The sequence below is a fragment of the Xyrauchen texanus genome, chromosome 28, assembly GCF_025860055.1.
Source record: "Xyrauchen texanus isolate HMW12.3.18 chromosome 28, RBS_HiC_50CHRs, whole genome shotgun sequence".
Lineage (NCBI taxonomy): Eukaryota > Metazoa > Chordata > Actinopteri > Cypriniformes > Catostomidae > Xyrauchen > Xyrauchen texanus.
The window spans coordinates 475,964-488,985 of record NC_068303.1 but is presented as its reverse complement, the minus strand read 5'-3'; the positions used below and the strand labels follow the sequence as shown (position 1 = coordinate 488,985).

The window sequence follows — 13,022 nt, the reverse complement described above, 5'->3', positions numbered from 1 at the left end:
GTAGTAAGTGTTATTTCCTAATTGCTTATGCCTCAAATGTGTAGAGAATGCCTATTATTCCCCACAAACTTTGCTTTTGTGACCAAGACAGTGATATTTTGAAATGGACCAATTTCCAATGAGAAAACGGGCGAATGTGTGTCTTTTCGTTCACAAAGTCAGAAAAAAACAACATATGAATCCAAATGAACATGTATTTATACTAAAGTATACAAGAGATTTACGATTATAGCCTACTGTCAATCACTTTCACGAATCAGCCCCCAGGCGTCCAGCGAGGTCTTGATGCTGTTGTGATCCTCTTTGAGGTGCCCGAGTGTGGACGAGACGGGCACGTGTTACCATTATGGAGCAGCACGGCTTTGAGGCTCCTGGATGAGCGCTCAATGAAGAGGCGACACTCATTCTGGTTACAGGCGATTCCGATTGCCTCGAACAGACTGGACACATTGTGGCAGTGCCCATCTTGACGGGTGAAGAAGTTGGACAAAAGGTTGGTGACGCTTCCTCTGATCTGTGACTTGCACACTTTCATCCAACAGGTTCCACTGCTTGAGCCGAGACGTCAAACGCACGGCATTGGACTTGGCGAGACCAAGATCTCTAATCAAGTCGTTGAGGTGTTTTTGTTTGGGGCAGTATGGGTTCCTCTCCTCAGCCCCATTATCTGGATCTACAACGTCTTCCTCGCTCTCTGACTTGCTGCTCTCTTCTAAAGACGGCCGCTCGCTCTCCGGAGGAGTGGGTACGGGGCACTGGGGCGATGGATGGAAGGTCCTGATTCATGATAGCAGGTGCATTCTTGCCAGTCTGACATTTGGAAAGGGTCCACCATGCAGAACTAGCAGTTGCTTGAGCGGTCAGCGGGTTCCCGCCAAATTCTTGGGATAGCGAACCTCATGGCTCTCTTTTCCCCTCCGTACCATCCTATAGAAATACATTTATTTCACCCGTGCCCGCAGGTGAATTGAGGTGCCCAGGGTTTGTCTTGATCCCCGACAGACATGCCGAAATATGCCTTGTAGCCTCACACATCTGAGCAGATGCTTCCACGGAATACTTTTTCACTCGTCTTGATGAATTGGCCGCAGAAATGGAAAAATGCATCTGTCGGATGCTTGCAGCCTCTTGGTGCCATCTCTGAATAATGCAGATGTGTGCCCACTTACACAGCTGGAACTCAACTGACCTGGTGGGCTTAAGCCCCTGTATTCATACTACTATTTATATTACTGGAAAGTTCTAGAAGTTTACTCAGATTCTGAGCTATCTGGAATGTTCTGGGAAATATGTACATTTAAAAATATCACTGTCCTGGTCACAAAAGCAAAGTTTGTGGGAATAATAGACATTTTATAACTGCAAGCAGCAACTGTCGGGGTTCAAGGCTTTTAAGAACTTTCAAAGTATGCAAAAGAGGAATATATTTGTATATGTACTATGTAAGTTGCTGTATTTGCAAACTGGTGTTAAATACGACTGATGTCTTGTGTTCAACGATCCTGAAACAGGATAATTGCTATGGTGATTATTTTTTGTTTACTTTTTAACTGTTATAAAGCCAAAAAGCACACAATCTCCAAAAAGGTTTTAGAAATTTGAATATTTATTTGAGGAATTATAGGCTTGGTCAAAACCACATGATAAATGCAACAACTAAATAACTAAAGTTCAACGTTTATTGATAATTATTGACATGGGGAGTCCTAGATGTAAGACAATAGCAGGTAACATTGGATAATACACATTAATTTACACCCCATTTATAAAGACATTTTGGCTGTTGGCGACCATGTTTGTATTATAGTCATATTGTAGAATATGTTAGCATTTGGCCTCTACAAGAAGTGTACCAATTTTTAACTTCATTGATAATACAGTTGCGGAGTTATGAGCATTTCTTGTTGTTTTAGCGCCCCCTATAGGCTATATATATATATATATATAGAACAATTAGTTGGCTTATATCTTCACAACGCTTCGACGAATCAAAATTCCTTTGATAATATTTTGTCAGGAGGGTTCATTGTAGACACACCAATTTTTGTGAGAATCAGATATACGACCTAGGAGTTAAAAAAGTAGCTTTTTTAGAAAATTATAATAGTGCACACATTTTATAAAATACAATAAAATAGATACACATTTTGTAGGTCTTGGTGCAAGGAATTAGAGAAAAAAATGATTTTGAAATTATTCAACTTGGTTGCGGAGTTATTGGTGAAAACATAAATGTCATTGTTATAGCGCCACCTTGTGGCCGATTTTTATAAAACGTGGTACACAGCCTCATTCTAACAACGTCTACAAACATCTCAAGTTTCGCAATGGTCGGCCATTCAGATTTGATGTTATTAGCTGCTGAAATTTGATTGACTGCTGGCGGCCATGTTTTTTTATTAGTCCGACTGATATTGTAGGATATGTTAGCCGTTGGTCCCTACAATATGCAAACCAATTTTCAACTTCATTGACCATACGGTTGCGGAGTTATGTGCGTTTATTTGTTGTAACGACTGCGTGCATCCTCAGAATGTCCTGTTGTCTACGTGTGTCAAGTTTCGTGACATTTGGCCTCTTCGTTTGGTAGATATTGTCAATACGTACAAAATGGACAATGCCTGACCAATTTGTTGGCTTATATCTTCGCAAAGCTTTGACGAATCAAAATTCTTTTGATATATTTTTGTCAGGAGGGTTCATAGTACACACACCCCAATCTTAGTGCGAATCGGACACACGGCCTTTGAAGGAACAGTTTGAAAAAGTAGATGTGTGATATGTGTCGTCATTGTCTTGAGCCCAGGAATCCAATGATGTTAGACACTTGAATGGTCCAAAAGGTAAACATGATCACTATAGCGCCACCTAGAGGCCGATTAGGCCAAATGATACGCTGTAGTACTGTAGGGCGACTACCTTCCCTCAAAGTTTCAGCTCTCTACGACTTACGGTTTGGTCTGCACGATCGGTTTTAGGGCAGAATAATAATAATAATCCTTACAATTAAAATAGAGTTTCAGCCCTTCAGGCTTGAACCCCTAAAAAAGGAGAAAATGAAGAAACGCTTGAAATATGTTTAAAATTGCCATGATTTAAAACTCACCCCAATGTTTACAGCTCATCTTGTAATGAAAGAAAACATAAATTTAAAGTTTGCTTGTGCTGTCCAAAATATTACCAATTGTATTCTCAAATGCAGGGGTTCTCAAACTTTCCGGACCCCCAAATAGTTGATATGTTCAATAGTATTTGTGCCCCTAATCACATGGTTTTTTAAGTGGGGTGAATAGATTGTTCAGAGTGTGCTCACATGGACTGATCCATTCACAATGCAGATTTTGTTCATTAAATACTTATTTTAAATAATTATGATGTTAATTTGTTACTCAAAAGTATTTGCATACATTGAGAAATGTAGCTTTATAATGATTGCCTCTTTATCTACATGAAATCACTATAAACCAGATGAATTACCCCATAATGCATCTAGTGTTGTCAAAAATACCGGTACCAAGTCGGTACTCAAACTAAATATTATTTACGATACCAGAATTTCTGAAGGTACCCATGCAGAGGCGGGAACTTTCGAACGCTCACAACAAGCAAAAGATTGTGACAAGCAAAGCTGCTGCGGAGTCTCGACTGAATCATGTCGAAATGAAAAGAGGGAAAGCAGGTCATTTGAGGCTGATGAAAAGGGAAACATCAGCTCAGCAAAAACCTGTTTGTAAACGCTGCTTCACAATGTTCTGTCTAAAAGAAGGAAACACGTCAAACTTAATAAAGCACCTGAAAGACAGACACCCGGATTTATTCATGCAAATAAAGCAGGTGAGTTTAAACATTCACAGTTTATTTGATGTCGATCCCAAAGTATTAATGAATGATTAATGTCATGTTAATAACTATAAACTCAGAAACGGTCATTTCTCTGTGTGAGACTCTTCTGTGAGTCGTGTGAATGTCCCGATCTCAGGGGGAGAGACTGAAACTGCACCGGCTGAGAGAGACCCTGTCACGGGACGCTCATCCCTCGAGCGCACACGCTTAATGCAGCTCGATTAGAACATATTTCACCATAATATCTATATATATATATATATATATGTCACTGTGCATTTCTTATCATGCATTAAAGTGCCAATATGCAGCTTTATTAATAAGAGAGCACTTTGCACATTAGTTTGAAATAGTTTTTTATTCATTCTATTGTGTGTTTGTTTATTTAGGTTTTTTTTTAGAACTTGGTAAAACTTAAATTAGAAGTTGCAAAAGTTGAAGCAAATCTTATATAAGTGTTCAAAGCACACATTGTTCAGTTTTGTTATAATTCAAATATAATATATTTAAATTAAAGTGTTGCTCAATGGCATATTTCTGTTCTTAGTTCTGCTACTGATGTTTTGTTGACTTTGTTATTACAAGAGTGTTGCTTAGTAACCTGTTTTTGTTTGGTACCGAAAATGGTATCGAGTACCGTGAAATTTCACTGGTGTTGGTACCGACTACTGACATTTTGCACTACACTAAATGCATGTAAGCGAAACACTGACGATGCTCTACAGTTTAACATTTAATGCCACTGTCATTCCACGCAACCGAAGGCGGCAAATTAATGTGACAAAAACCCGATTTGACCTCTTTTATTTGTGACTTGCAGCAGTACAGGTGAGGTGTAAATATAAACATTCTCACAAAGGAAAAGCAACGGATAATTCTGCAGTTTACCGTGAGGAGACGATGGTGCTTCAAGAGTGGTCTCATGTGTCCTTCCTGTGGTGCAATCAATCCGGAAGACTAACGCAAGAAAACACGTCAAACTCACAAACTCACACCGCAGCGCTATTCTACACGATCTCAACAACCGTTCAATACATGTACATAAAAATACTGTAAACATCATTTTACAGTGACTGATATCATCAGCCCGTCCGTGAAGAACACTTCACAAGTCTTGAACGCTCTGGGATAATTCATGATCACAAGTAGCGTTAGGAAGCATATCCCAAAAACGAGTGTACAATATGCACACTTGGAGAAATACAAAATTAAAAGCTATATAATATACATGTAGACCAGAGAGACTGAAGTCCAAACGTTCTCATCTGGTTTACAAGAGTTATGCCACATTCACCATCCAATGCGTGAGGCTCTGGAGGGTCAGTTCGGTTCCTCGACCAGGACAACCGGGTTAAGGTTTCGCCACAATTCATGGAAAGTCCTTCAGGTTCATTGATTGAGCTCCGTGAGGGACTAGTGGAGCATCGGTTCATATCTCCAGTGTGAAGAGGAGCGTCAGGACTGTCGGACACCGGAGAACGCGAGTGTTCATGGGTTGTTTTTGGCTTTCGCGTGTGTTAGGATGTGCGATTTGAGGTTGGTGGACTGAGCGAACTTTTTATTGCAGCTGTCAAACGGGCAAACGTAGGGCCGGTCGCCGGTGTGAATTCGGACGTGCGTCCGGAGGTTAAAGTCCAGCGAGAAGCGTTTCCCACAGCCCTCAAACGTGCACTAGAGAGGACACAACGACAGGAGAGTTAGACGACTGGAACACCACATCACACTTCATTAATCACTTACAGTATCTTTAAAAACACAAGCTCTGGACAATATTTTACATATTCATTATAGACATTTTATAACTTCGAATGCATAAAAACAATCATTGCAAGAGGCTTTATTTAGCCAGAAAGTCTCATAAACACCTCGTCATTAGACTAGTTTTGCGAGATGTTTATTAATTGTGTATTTGAAGCAAAGGTAAACAAAGCGGCGTTCCAGTTGGAGAAATCAATTTATAACTCTTGACTAACATGTTAAATAAAAACATATGCACGTAAATATTGCTGTTTAATACTAAATATTGTTTTTGATTGAAATTGATGCGTCTGTTCAACAAGGATTGATCAGAAATACTGGCAAAACATTAGTGACATCGCAAATTATTATTGTGATGATTTTTAAACCTTTAAGCTCTGACAATGTGCATTGGGAAGTAGAGCTTCTAAGCTTTCAAACGAGACCTACAGTATTTTAGGGGAGTCTGGGTATCTCAGTGAGTATTGACACTGACTATCACACCTGGAGTCGGATTTACGAGTTTGAATCCAGGATGTGGTGAGTGACTCCAGCCAGGTCTCCTTAGCAACAAAATTAGCCGGTTGCTAGGGAGGGTTTTGTCACATGGGGTAACCTCCTCGTGGTGGTGATTAGTGGTTCTTGCTCTCAATGGGGCATGCTGAGTGACTCCAGTCAAGTCTCCTTAGCAACCAAATTGGCCCGGTTGCTAGAAAGGGTAGAGTCAAATGGGGTAACCAAATTGGGCCGGTTGCTAGGGAGGGTAGAGTCACAGGGGTAACCAAATTGGGCCGGTTGCTAGGGAGGGTAGAGTCACATGGGGTAACCAAATTGTCCCGGTTGCTAGGGAGAGTAGAGTCACATGGGATAACCAAATTGTCCCGGTTGCTAGGGAGGTTAGAGTCACATGGGGTAACCAAATTGTCCCGGTTGCTAGGGAGGGTAGAGTCACATGGGGTAACCAAATTGTCCCGGTTGCTAGGGAGGGTAGAGTCACATGGGGTAACTAAATTGGGCCGGTTGCTAGGGAGGGTAGAGTCACATGGGGTAACCAAATTGTCCCGGTTGCTAGGGAGGGTAGAGTCACATGGGGTAACTAAATTGGGCCGGTTGCTAGGGAGGGTAGAGTCACATGGGGTAACCAAATTGTCCCGGTTGCTAGGGAGGGTAGAGTCACATGGGGTAACTAAATTGGGCCGGTTGCTAGGGAGGGTAGAGTCACATGGGGTAAAATCCTCGTGGTGGTGATTAGTGGTTCTCTCAATGGGGCATGTGGTGAGTTGTGTGTGGATCGTGGAGAGTAGCATGAGTCTCCACATGCTGTGAGTCTCCTTAGCAACCAAATTGGGCTGGTTGCTAGGGAGGGTAGAGTCACATGGGGTAACCTCCTCGTGGTGGTGATTAGTGGTTCTCTCAATGGGGCGTGTGGTGAGTTGTGTGTGGATCGTGGAGAGTAGCATGAGTCTCCACATGCTGTGAGTCTCCGCGGTGTCATGCACAACGAGTCACGTGATCAGATGCGCGGATTGACGGTCTCGGAAGCGGAGACAACTGAGATTCATCCTCCGCCATCTGGATTGAGGTGAGTAACCGCGCCACCACGAGGACCTATTAAGTAGTGGGAATTGGGCATTACAAATTAGGAAACATTAATTAAAAAAGATACCTATTTTGGGTTGGTCAAGACTGTAGTTATTAATATTTTGATGATTATAATTTTCTCGTGGGCCCGCCGGCAAAATAAATCATTCTAATGTGCTAATTTGGTATCCAAGAATCTTTTCTTATTATTGCAATATTCAATTAATGGATACAGACGTCGGTTAACTCAAGAACCCCTGTGCATATTAGCCTTAAAGGGACAGTTCACCCAAAAAGGAAAATGATCTCATCATTTACTCGCCCTCAAGCCATCCTAGCTGTATATGACTTTCTTCTTTCAGACAAACACAATCGGAGTTATATTAAGAATATCCTGCTCTTCAAGCTTTATTATGGGAGTGAATGGTACCTTAGATTTTGAAGCCCAAAAAAAGTAATCCATCCATCATAGAAGTAATCCATACGGCTCCAGGGGGTTAATAAAGGCCTTCTGAAGCGATGCGTTTCCATATTTATAACTTTATAAACTATAAATCACTGGCTTCCGGTAACGGCCGTCCGCGCGCATTCACGAGAGAGTCGAGATCCAGCGTATGACGTAGGCATAGCGTAATCTCCGGGGAGAAGTGAGGAACGCGGAAGCGCAGAGGATAGATGCAAACAAAACACCGGTCACGAATTAGAAAACAACCACGAGGATTTTAAAGAAAAATGTCGGATGATTTCGATATAAGAGAAGAGGAGAACTGGAGTACACCGGGCAGGAACTCCGGGAGATGGAGGAGCAGCAGCTCAAACAAACGAATCTGGTAGACGGAGAGTACGGGAGAGACGGAGATTGCGGGAGACGTGGTGGTGCTCATGCAGGTAATGCCTAAGAGTGTTTGCTGCCATGAATGGATGATTGGAATGACTGGATAGATGCACGAACGCACCGTTTTAAGACTAATACAAATCTACAGTATAGCTAAAACAACTCACTTCTTTTCACCAATTTCCTTTGCTGTAAACAACGCACGCTTCCGCGTTCATCACATCTCACCGGAGCTTACGCTGAATATTTATGAATATGAAAAATATGGATATTTTTTGTACACAAACGCATCGCTTCAGAAGGCCTTTATTAACCCCCTGGAGCCGTATGGATTACTTCTATGATGGATGGATTACTTTTTTTGGGCTTCAAAATCTAAGGTACCATTCACTCCCATTATAAAGCTTGAAGAGCAGCATATTCTTAATATAACTCCGATTGTGTTTGTCTGAAAGAAGAAAGTCATATACAGCTAGGATGGATTAAATGATGGGATCATTTTCATTTTTGGGTGAACTGTCCCTTTAAAGAATATAGTGGTTTTAGGGTGATCTGAGGTAAAGAAAAACAAGTTATGACACTCATTTAAAATATGTCCTTTGCTTGTAATGTTGACCAATCGTATTGGAGCTTTCTGTTTTTACCCATTCAATTAGACGGGACCTGCACTTGCATGCCCAAAGATGGCCGCTGAGTGGACTTTGGATCAGTTGAAAACGGCTGTGCTACTTAATGAAGTGTGGACATCTCAATAAAACATCTTTTTCCAGTTGCTGATGTATAGAGTACACATGCATTACACACGAGTCTCTTTACAGGTAAACTAGCGAAGACCAACACATGCATGAGCGCAAGCTAAGGATTCCTGGATGAACAGTTTAAAGAATACAGCATTTATTTAAATAGAAATTGCATAATATAATAAATGTTTTTACGAATCCTTTTTGAACTGAAGCATCAATTTCTTTCAAAAACAAACATGATCGAAATCTTTCGGAAAAGCGTGCATAGACTTGTACTGTATTTCACTTATTGCATTAAACATGTTATATCTACTCTTGATAAGATGAGGTACCTGGAAAGGTTTCTCTCCCGTGTGAACGAGCTGATGGCGTTTTAATTTGGAGCTCTCCACAAATGCTTTCCCACATTCGGCACACACGTGAACTCGAGGGCCGTGAGTGTGAAGGTGTTTCCTCATGGCTGAATTATCCCTGAACATTTTACTGCAGCCCTGACACACAAACACAACACAAACACAACACATGTCATTCAGGCTGACAGCAACACGTCATATTAAAACAAAAACAATCAAATGAACGGACTCACTTTGTGCGGACACGCTATCGTTCTGGGCGCGTCATCCTCCTTGATTTTCCTCGGCTTCATTCTGAATCAACACAATGAGAAGACACAACACATTATATTCACAACACTTCCTTCCTGCATGTATTGAGTCTTCACCTCCACCCAAGTGTGCATACTCCAACCGTGTCTTGTTTCGAAGGCTGTGCGGTCTAAGGCTAAGGAGGTCGCATTTGTCGGCTGCGTACATCACAGGTCTCGTTTCAGAAACGCAAGTAGGACATAATTCTGGGCGACTGGACTATGCAATCGGATATTAACGATATCTGACAAATATTGGGAAATTAAAAACCATGGAGCTGTGAAAACACCAAATATATTAACAGGTAGCCCAGGGTTTGATGTAAGCACCCGCCTGTAGTGGGCAGACGAGCAAAATTACCCACATGAAATACATTTGGACGAGGAGTTCGTGAACTGGATTCAGTCTCGTCATATTTGGGGGGAGGCGGGTGCTAGTTTCACACCCTGGACACCGTTTAATATATTTGCTGACTTCCCATTCATGGATCTAAAGTATCGATACAATATCATGGGAAATGTCTTGCGAAAACTATCGATATTTGATTGTATCGATACAGCCCTACTCAGCAGACGAGTTGCCAATGTAATCGAATGTAAATAAAAATATTGCAAACATATTTCTTGCATGTCGCCAGCCCTAGCAGGACGCTTCGAATGCAGCCAGCGAATGCGACCGCCTTTCACAGGAATTCGGAGAATGCAGGAGGCGTATCCTTCGTTGGCACAATTCTTTGCGTCAACAGAAACGTACATCGTACAACTGACGACGATTTAGCTGGAATGTTTTTCAAATGCAAGTTGAAGTACTCCAGTAGACGAGTGTAAAATAACTTATTATAAAGTCAATATAAAAGTACAGACGCAAAATTAATGTTCTTTTCTCTTTACATCGTTTAACTCGCGCAGGTTGAGAGCGATGCGTGTTGTCATTGCAACCATTCAACATCTTATTTTCGTTTTCCTACGAAGACCGTCGCATTTAAAATGAAGCTATTTCGATGTCGAGGCACCCTGCTGTCAACAGCCTTCGTATTGAGACACACGTCAGTCTCTCTATTGTGACATCACTTCCAGTTTCTCTTAAAGTGACCTTAAAGCTATCCGCTGACATCACCACAGTGTAAGAGGAAAAATCAGTGAACTTTATTAGATTAAAAGCTCAAAACATCAATCTCAGACTTACCGAACAGGACTGCGACCGAAGTAGCCGTCACTGTTACTGAAGGGACTGACAAACAAAACAACTATATCAAAACATTACGTGTCCAAAACAGCAGAAACACAAAGAATGTGGGGAAGATATTGTCTAATGAGAAATGAACTTTGGTCGTTGTTTTGGTTACTTATTGTTTAATAGCCAGTCAACAAATATAGTAACAACACAAATAATGTCCTTAAACATACATGCACATTCATTAACTTAATTAGAATATAATATATGACGCTCTTTATCATGTCAGTCTACAGTAAACAGTCATATTATGTCACGCTCGTGTTCTCACCTGGCGAACTCTGCCAGCTGTTTGGGATCTGACAGGTCGATTCCTGGAATTCCTCCAGGAGGGAGTTTCTTTCCGGTCATGTATTCAGAATAATCAGGAGGAGAGTTATCATCGATGATCTGTTCTTCCACCACCGTCTCATGATCAATGTCCTTCTTGTCATCTGAAAAGCAGATGAAAAAAGCACTTTTCATGTTCTTTTTCCAAAGTTGGCGTGTCTGTAACTCAAGAAGTATTAAAGAAATCTTAATATCCTTTTAGATTCTGGTTCAGAACAGTTTTTTCTTTTGGTAAATTCATTTTTAAGGCCCTGTATGGTTCAATCCCAGAGATATGGGGCTCTCAATGTGGCTCCGTGTGAAAATAGTTTAATTTTACCCATTTTAAATGGTTGAAAAGCAAATGTGGGTCACTTTGTATAAAGCTGATATTTTATTGTATTTAAAGAGGAATATCTGCGAACAAATAATTCTGAAACTAGAAATGTACCTTATTTATTCAACTTGACCATTTCAGTGTATTTTTGGCACTGACGTTTTTAAAAATTGGTGTGTTATATGCAATAGTTTTGATAGAGGGAAACAAGATACAGTTCAAGTTTCAGGAATATTTGTACTTCACACATGAGGTAACGTTAACATTAGCTAACAACGTTTGCTGTTAGTCTCATCACTTATATCAACTGACACTAACTGGTGTTGCCCACTAAGTGACTTAGCCGCTAGATTTAGTAACAGTATAGATGTATATTCTAGGACAGAAGATTCAAAACGTATTTTGGTCCAGTACTAAGCTTAGGTCAAAATGTTCAATTTGACCAATTATGTTCTCACTTTTTCAAGATGCATATAACAATCCAAGAAGGGAGATCCTTGCCTGAATTGAAGAGATGCACCACATGCTGCAAGGACTTTCACTTCCTGTTCTGTAGTTCAGCTTTGTTCCACCCAACAAAGTTGAGATCAGAACCCATTTAGAGAGCCATTTCAATCCTGCAGGTCTCCATGAAGGTAAAGTTTGCAAACATTCTCTCAGGAAATGCAAACGGAGTGCCTCTCCAAATTGTTTTTGGTAACCAGATACTTGATTCAGATTTTGGGTAATCATAATTCACACTTAAATAATATGATCATAATAATACTACAGTTCTATATTCTTATGTTTTAGAATATACCATTCACAGATGTGGGTTAGATTGCCAACCACAGTGGCATCACCACTGCATCCACTGCCAGTCAATGTGGTCATGTAAACCAGACTTTATTAACCACCTGTCTTTGAGCAAGGAGAAGCACCCTGTTATAACCACCACCAACCAATCTCCAACAACTCCTAACATCTCAGCTCCAGTAACTTACAACATTCCAGCTCCAATAACTTCCAACATTCCAGCTCCAATAACTTCCAACATTCCAGCTCCAATAACTTCCAACATTCCAGCTCCAACAACTTCCAATAACTTCGAAAATTCCAGCTCCAATAACTTCCAATAACTTCCAACATTCCAGCTCCAATAACTTCCAACATTCCATCTCCAACAACTTCCAACATTCCAGCTCCAATAACTTCCAATAACTTCCAACATTCCAGCTCCAATAACTTCCAATAACTTCCAACATTCCAGCTCCAATAACTTCCAACATCCCATCTCTAACAACTTCCAACATTCCAGCTCCAACAACTTCCAATAACTTCCAACATTCCAGCTCCAATAACTTCCAACATCCCATCTCCAACAACTTCCAACATTCCAGCTCCAATAACTTCCAATAACTTCCAACATTCCAGCTCCAACAACTTCCAATAACTTCCAACATTCCAGCTCCAATAACTTCCAACATCCCATCTCTAACAACTTCCAACATTCCAGCTCCAACAACTTCCAATAACTTCCAACATTCCAGCTCCAATAACTTCCAACATTCCAGCTCCAATAACTTCCAACATTCCAGCTCCAATAACTTCCAATAACTTCCAACATTCCAGCTCCAACAACTTCCAATAACTTCCAACATTCCAGCTCCAATAACTTCCAACATTCCAGCTCCAATAACTTCCAACATTCCAGCTCCAACAACTTCCAACATTCCAGCTCCAATAACTTCCAACATTCCAGCTCCAACAACTTCCAACAT

At 40.9% G+C, this 13,022-nt stretch overlaps 1 protein-coding gene across 2 annotated transcripts in view; it reads right to left on the bottom strand.

The window, feature by feature from the left end:
• Positions 1-4,556: 4,556 nt before the first annotated feature.
• The window catches only part of yy1b (YY1 transcription factor b), a 14,292-nt gene continuing 5,826 nt past the window's right edge, over positions 4,557-13,022 (bottom strand). Inside the window, exons 2-6 of one of the 2 annotated variants that reach the window (XM_052095673.1) lie at positions 10,888-11,050; positions 10,569-10,613; positions 9,326-9,386; positions 9,072-9,230; positions 4,559-5,514 (exon numbers count right to left, since the gene is read on the bottom strand). In XM_052095673.1, coding sequence (XP_051951633.1) covers positions 5,332-5,514; positions 9,072-9,230; positions 9,326-9,386; positions 10,569-10,613; positions 10,888-11,050 — 611 coding nt within the window. In that variant the 3' untranslated portion in view covers positions 4,559-5,331. Of the gene's footprint in view, positions 5,515-9,071; positions 9,231-9,325; positions 9,387-10,568; positions 10,614-10,887; positions 11,051-13,022 lie in introns of both variants that reach the window. The other variant, XM_052095674.1, reaches the window with a different exon arrangement.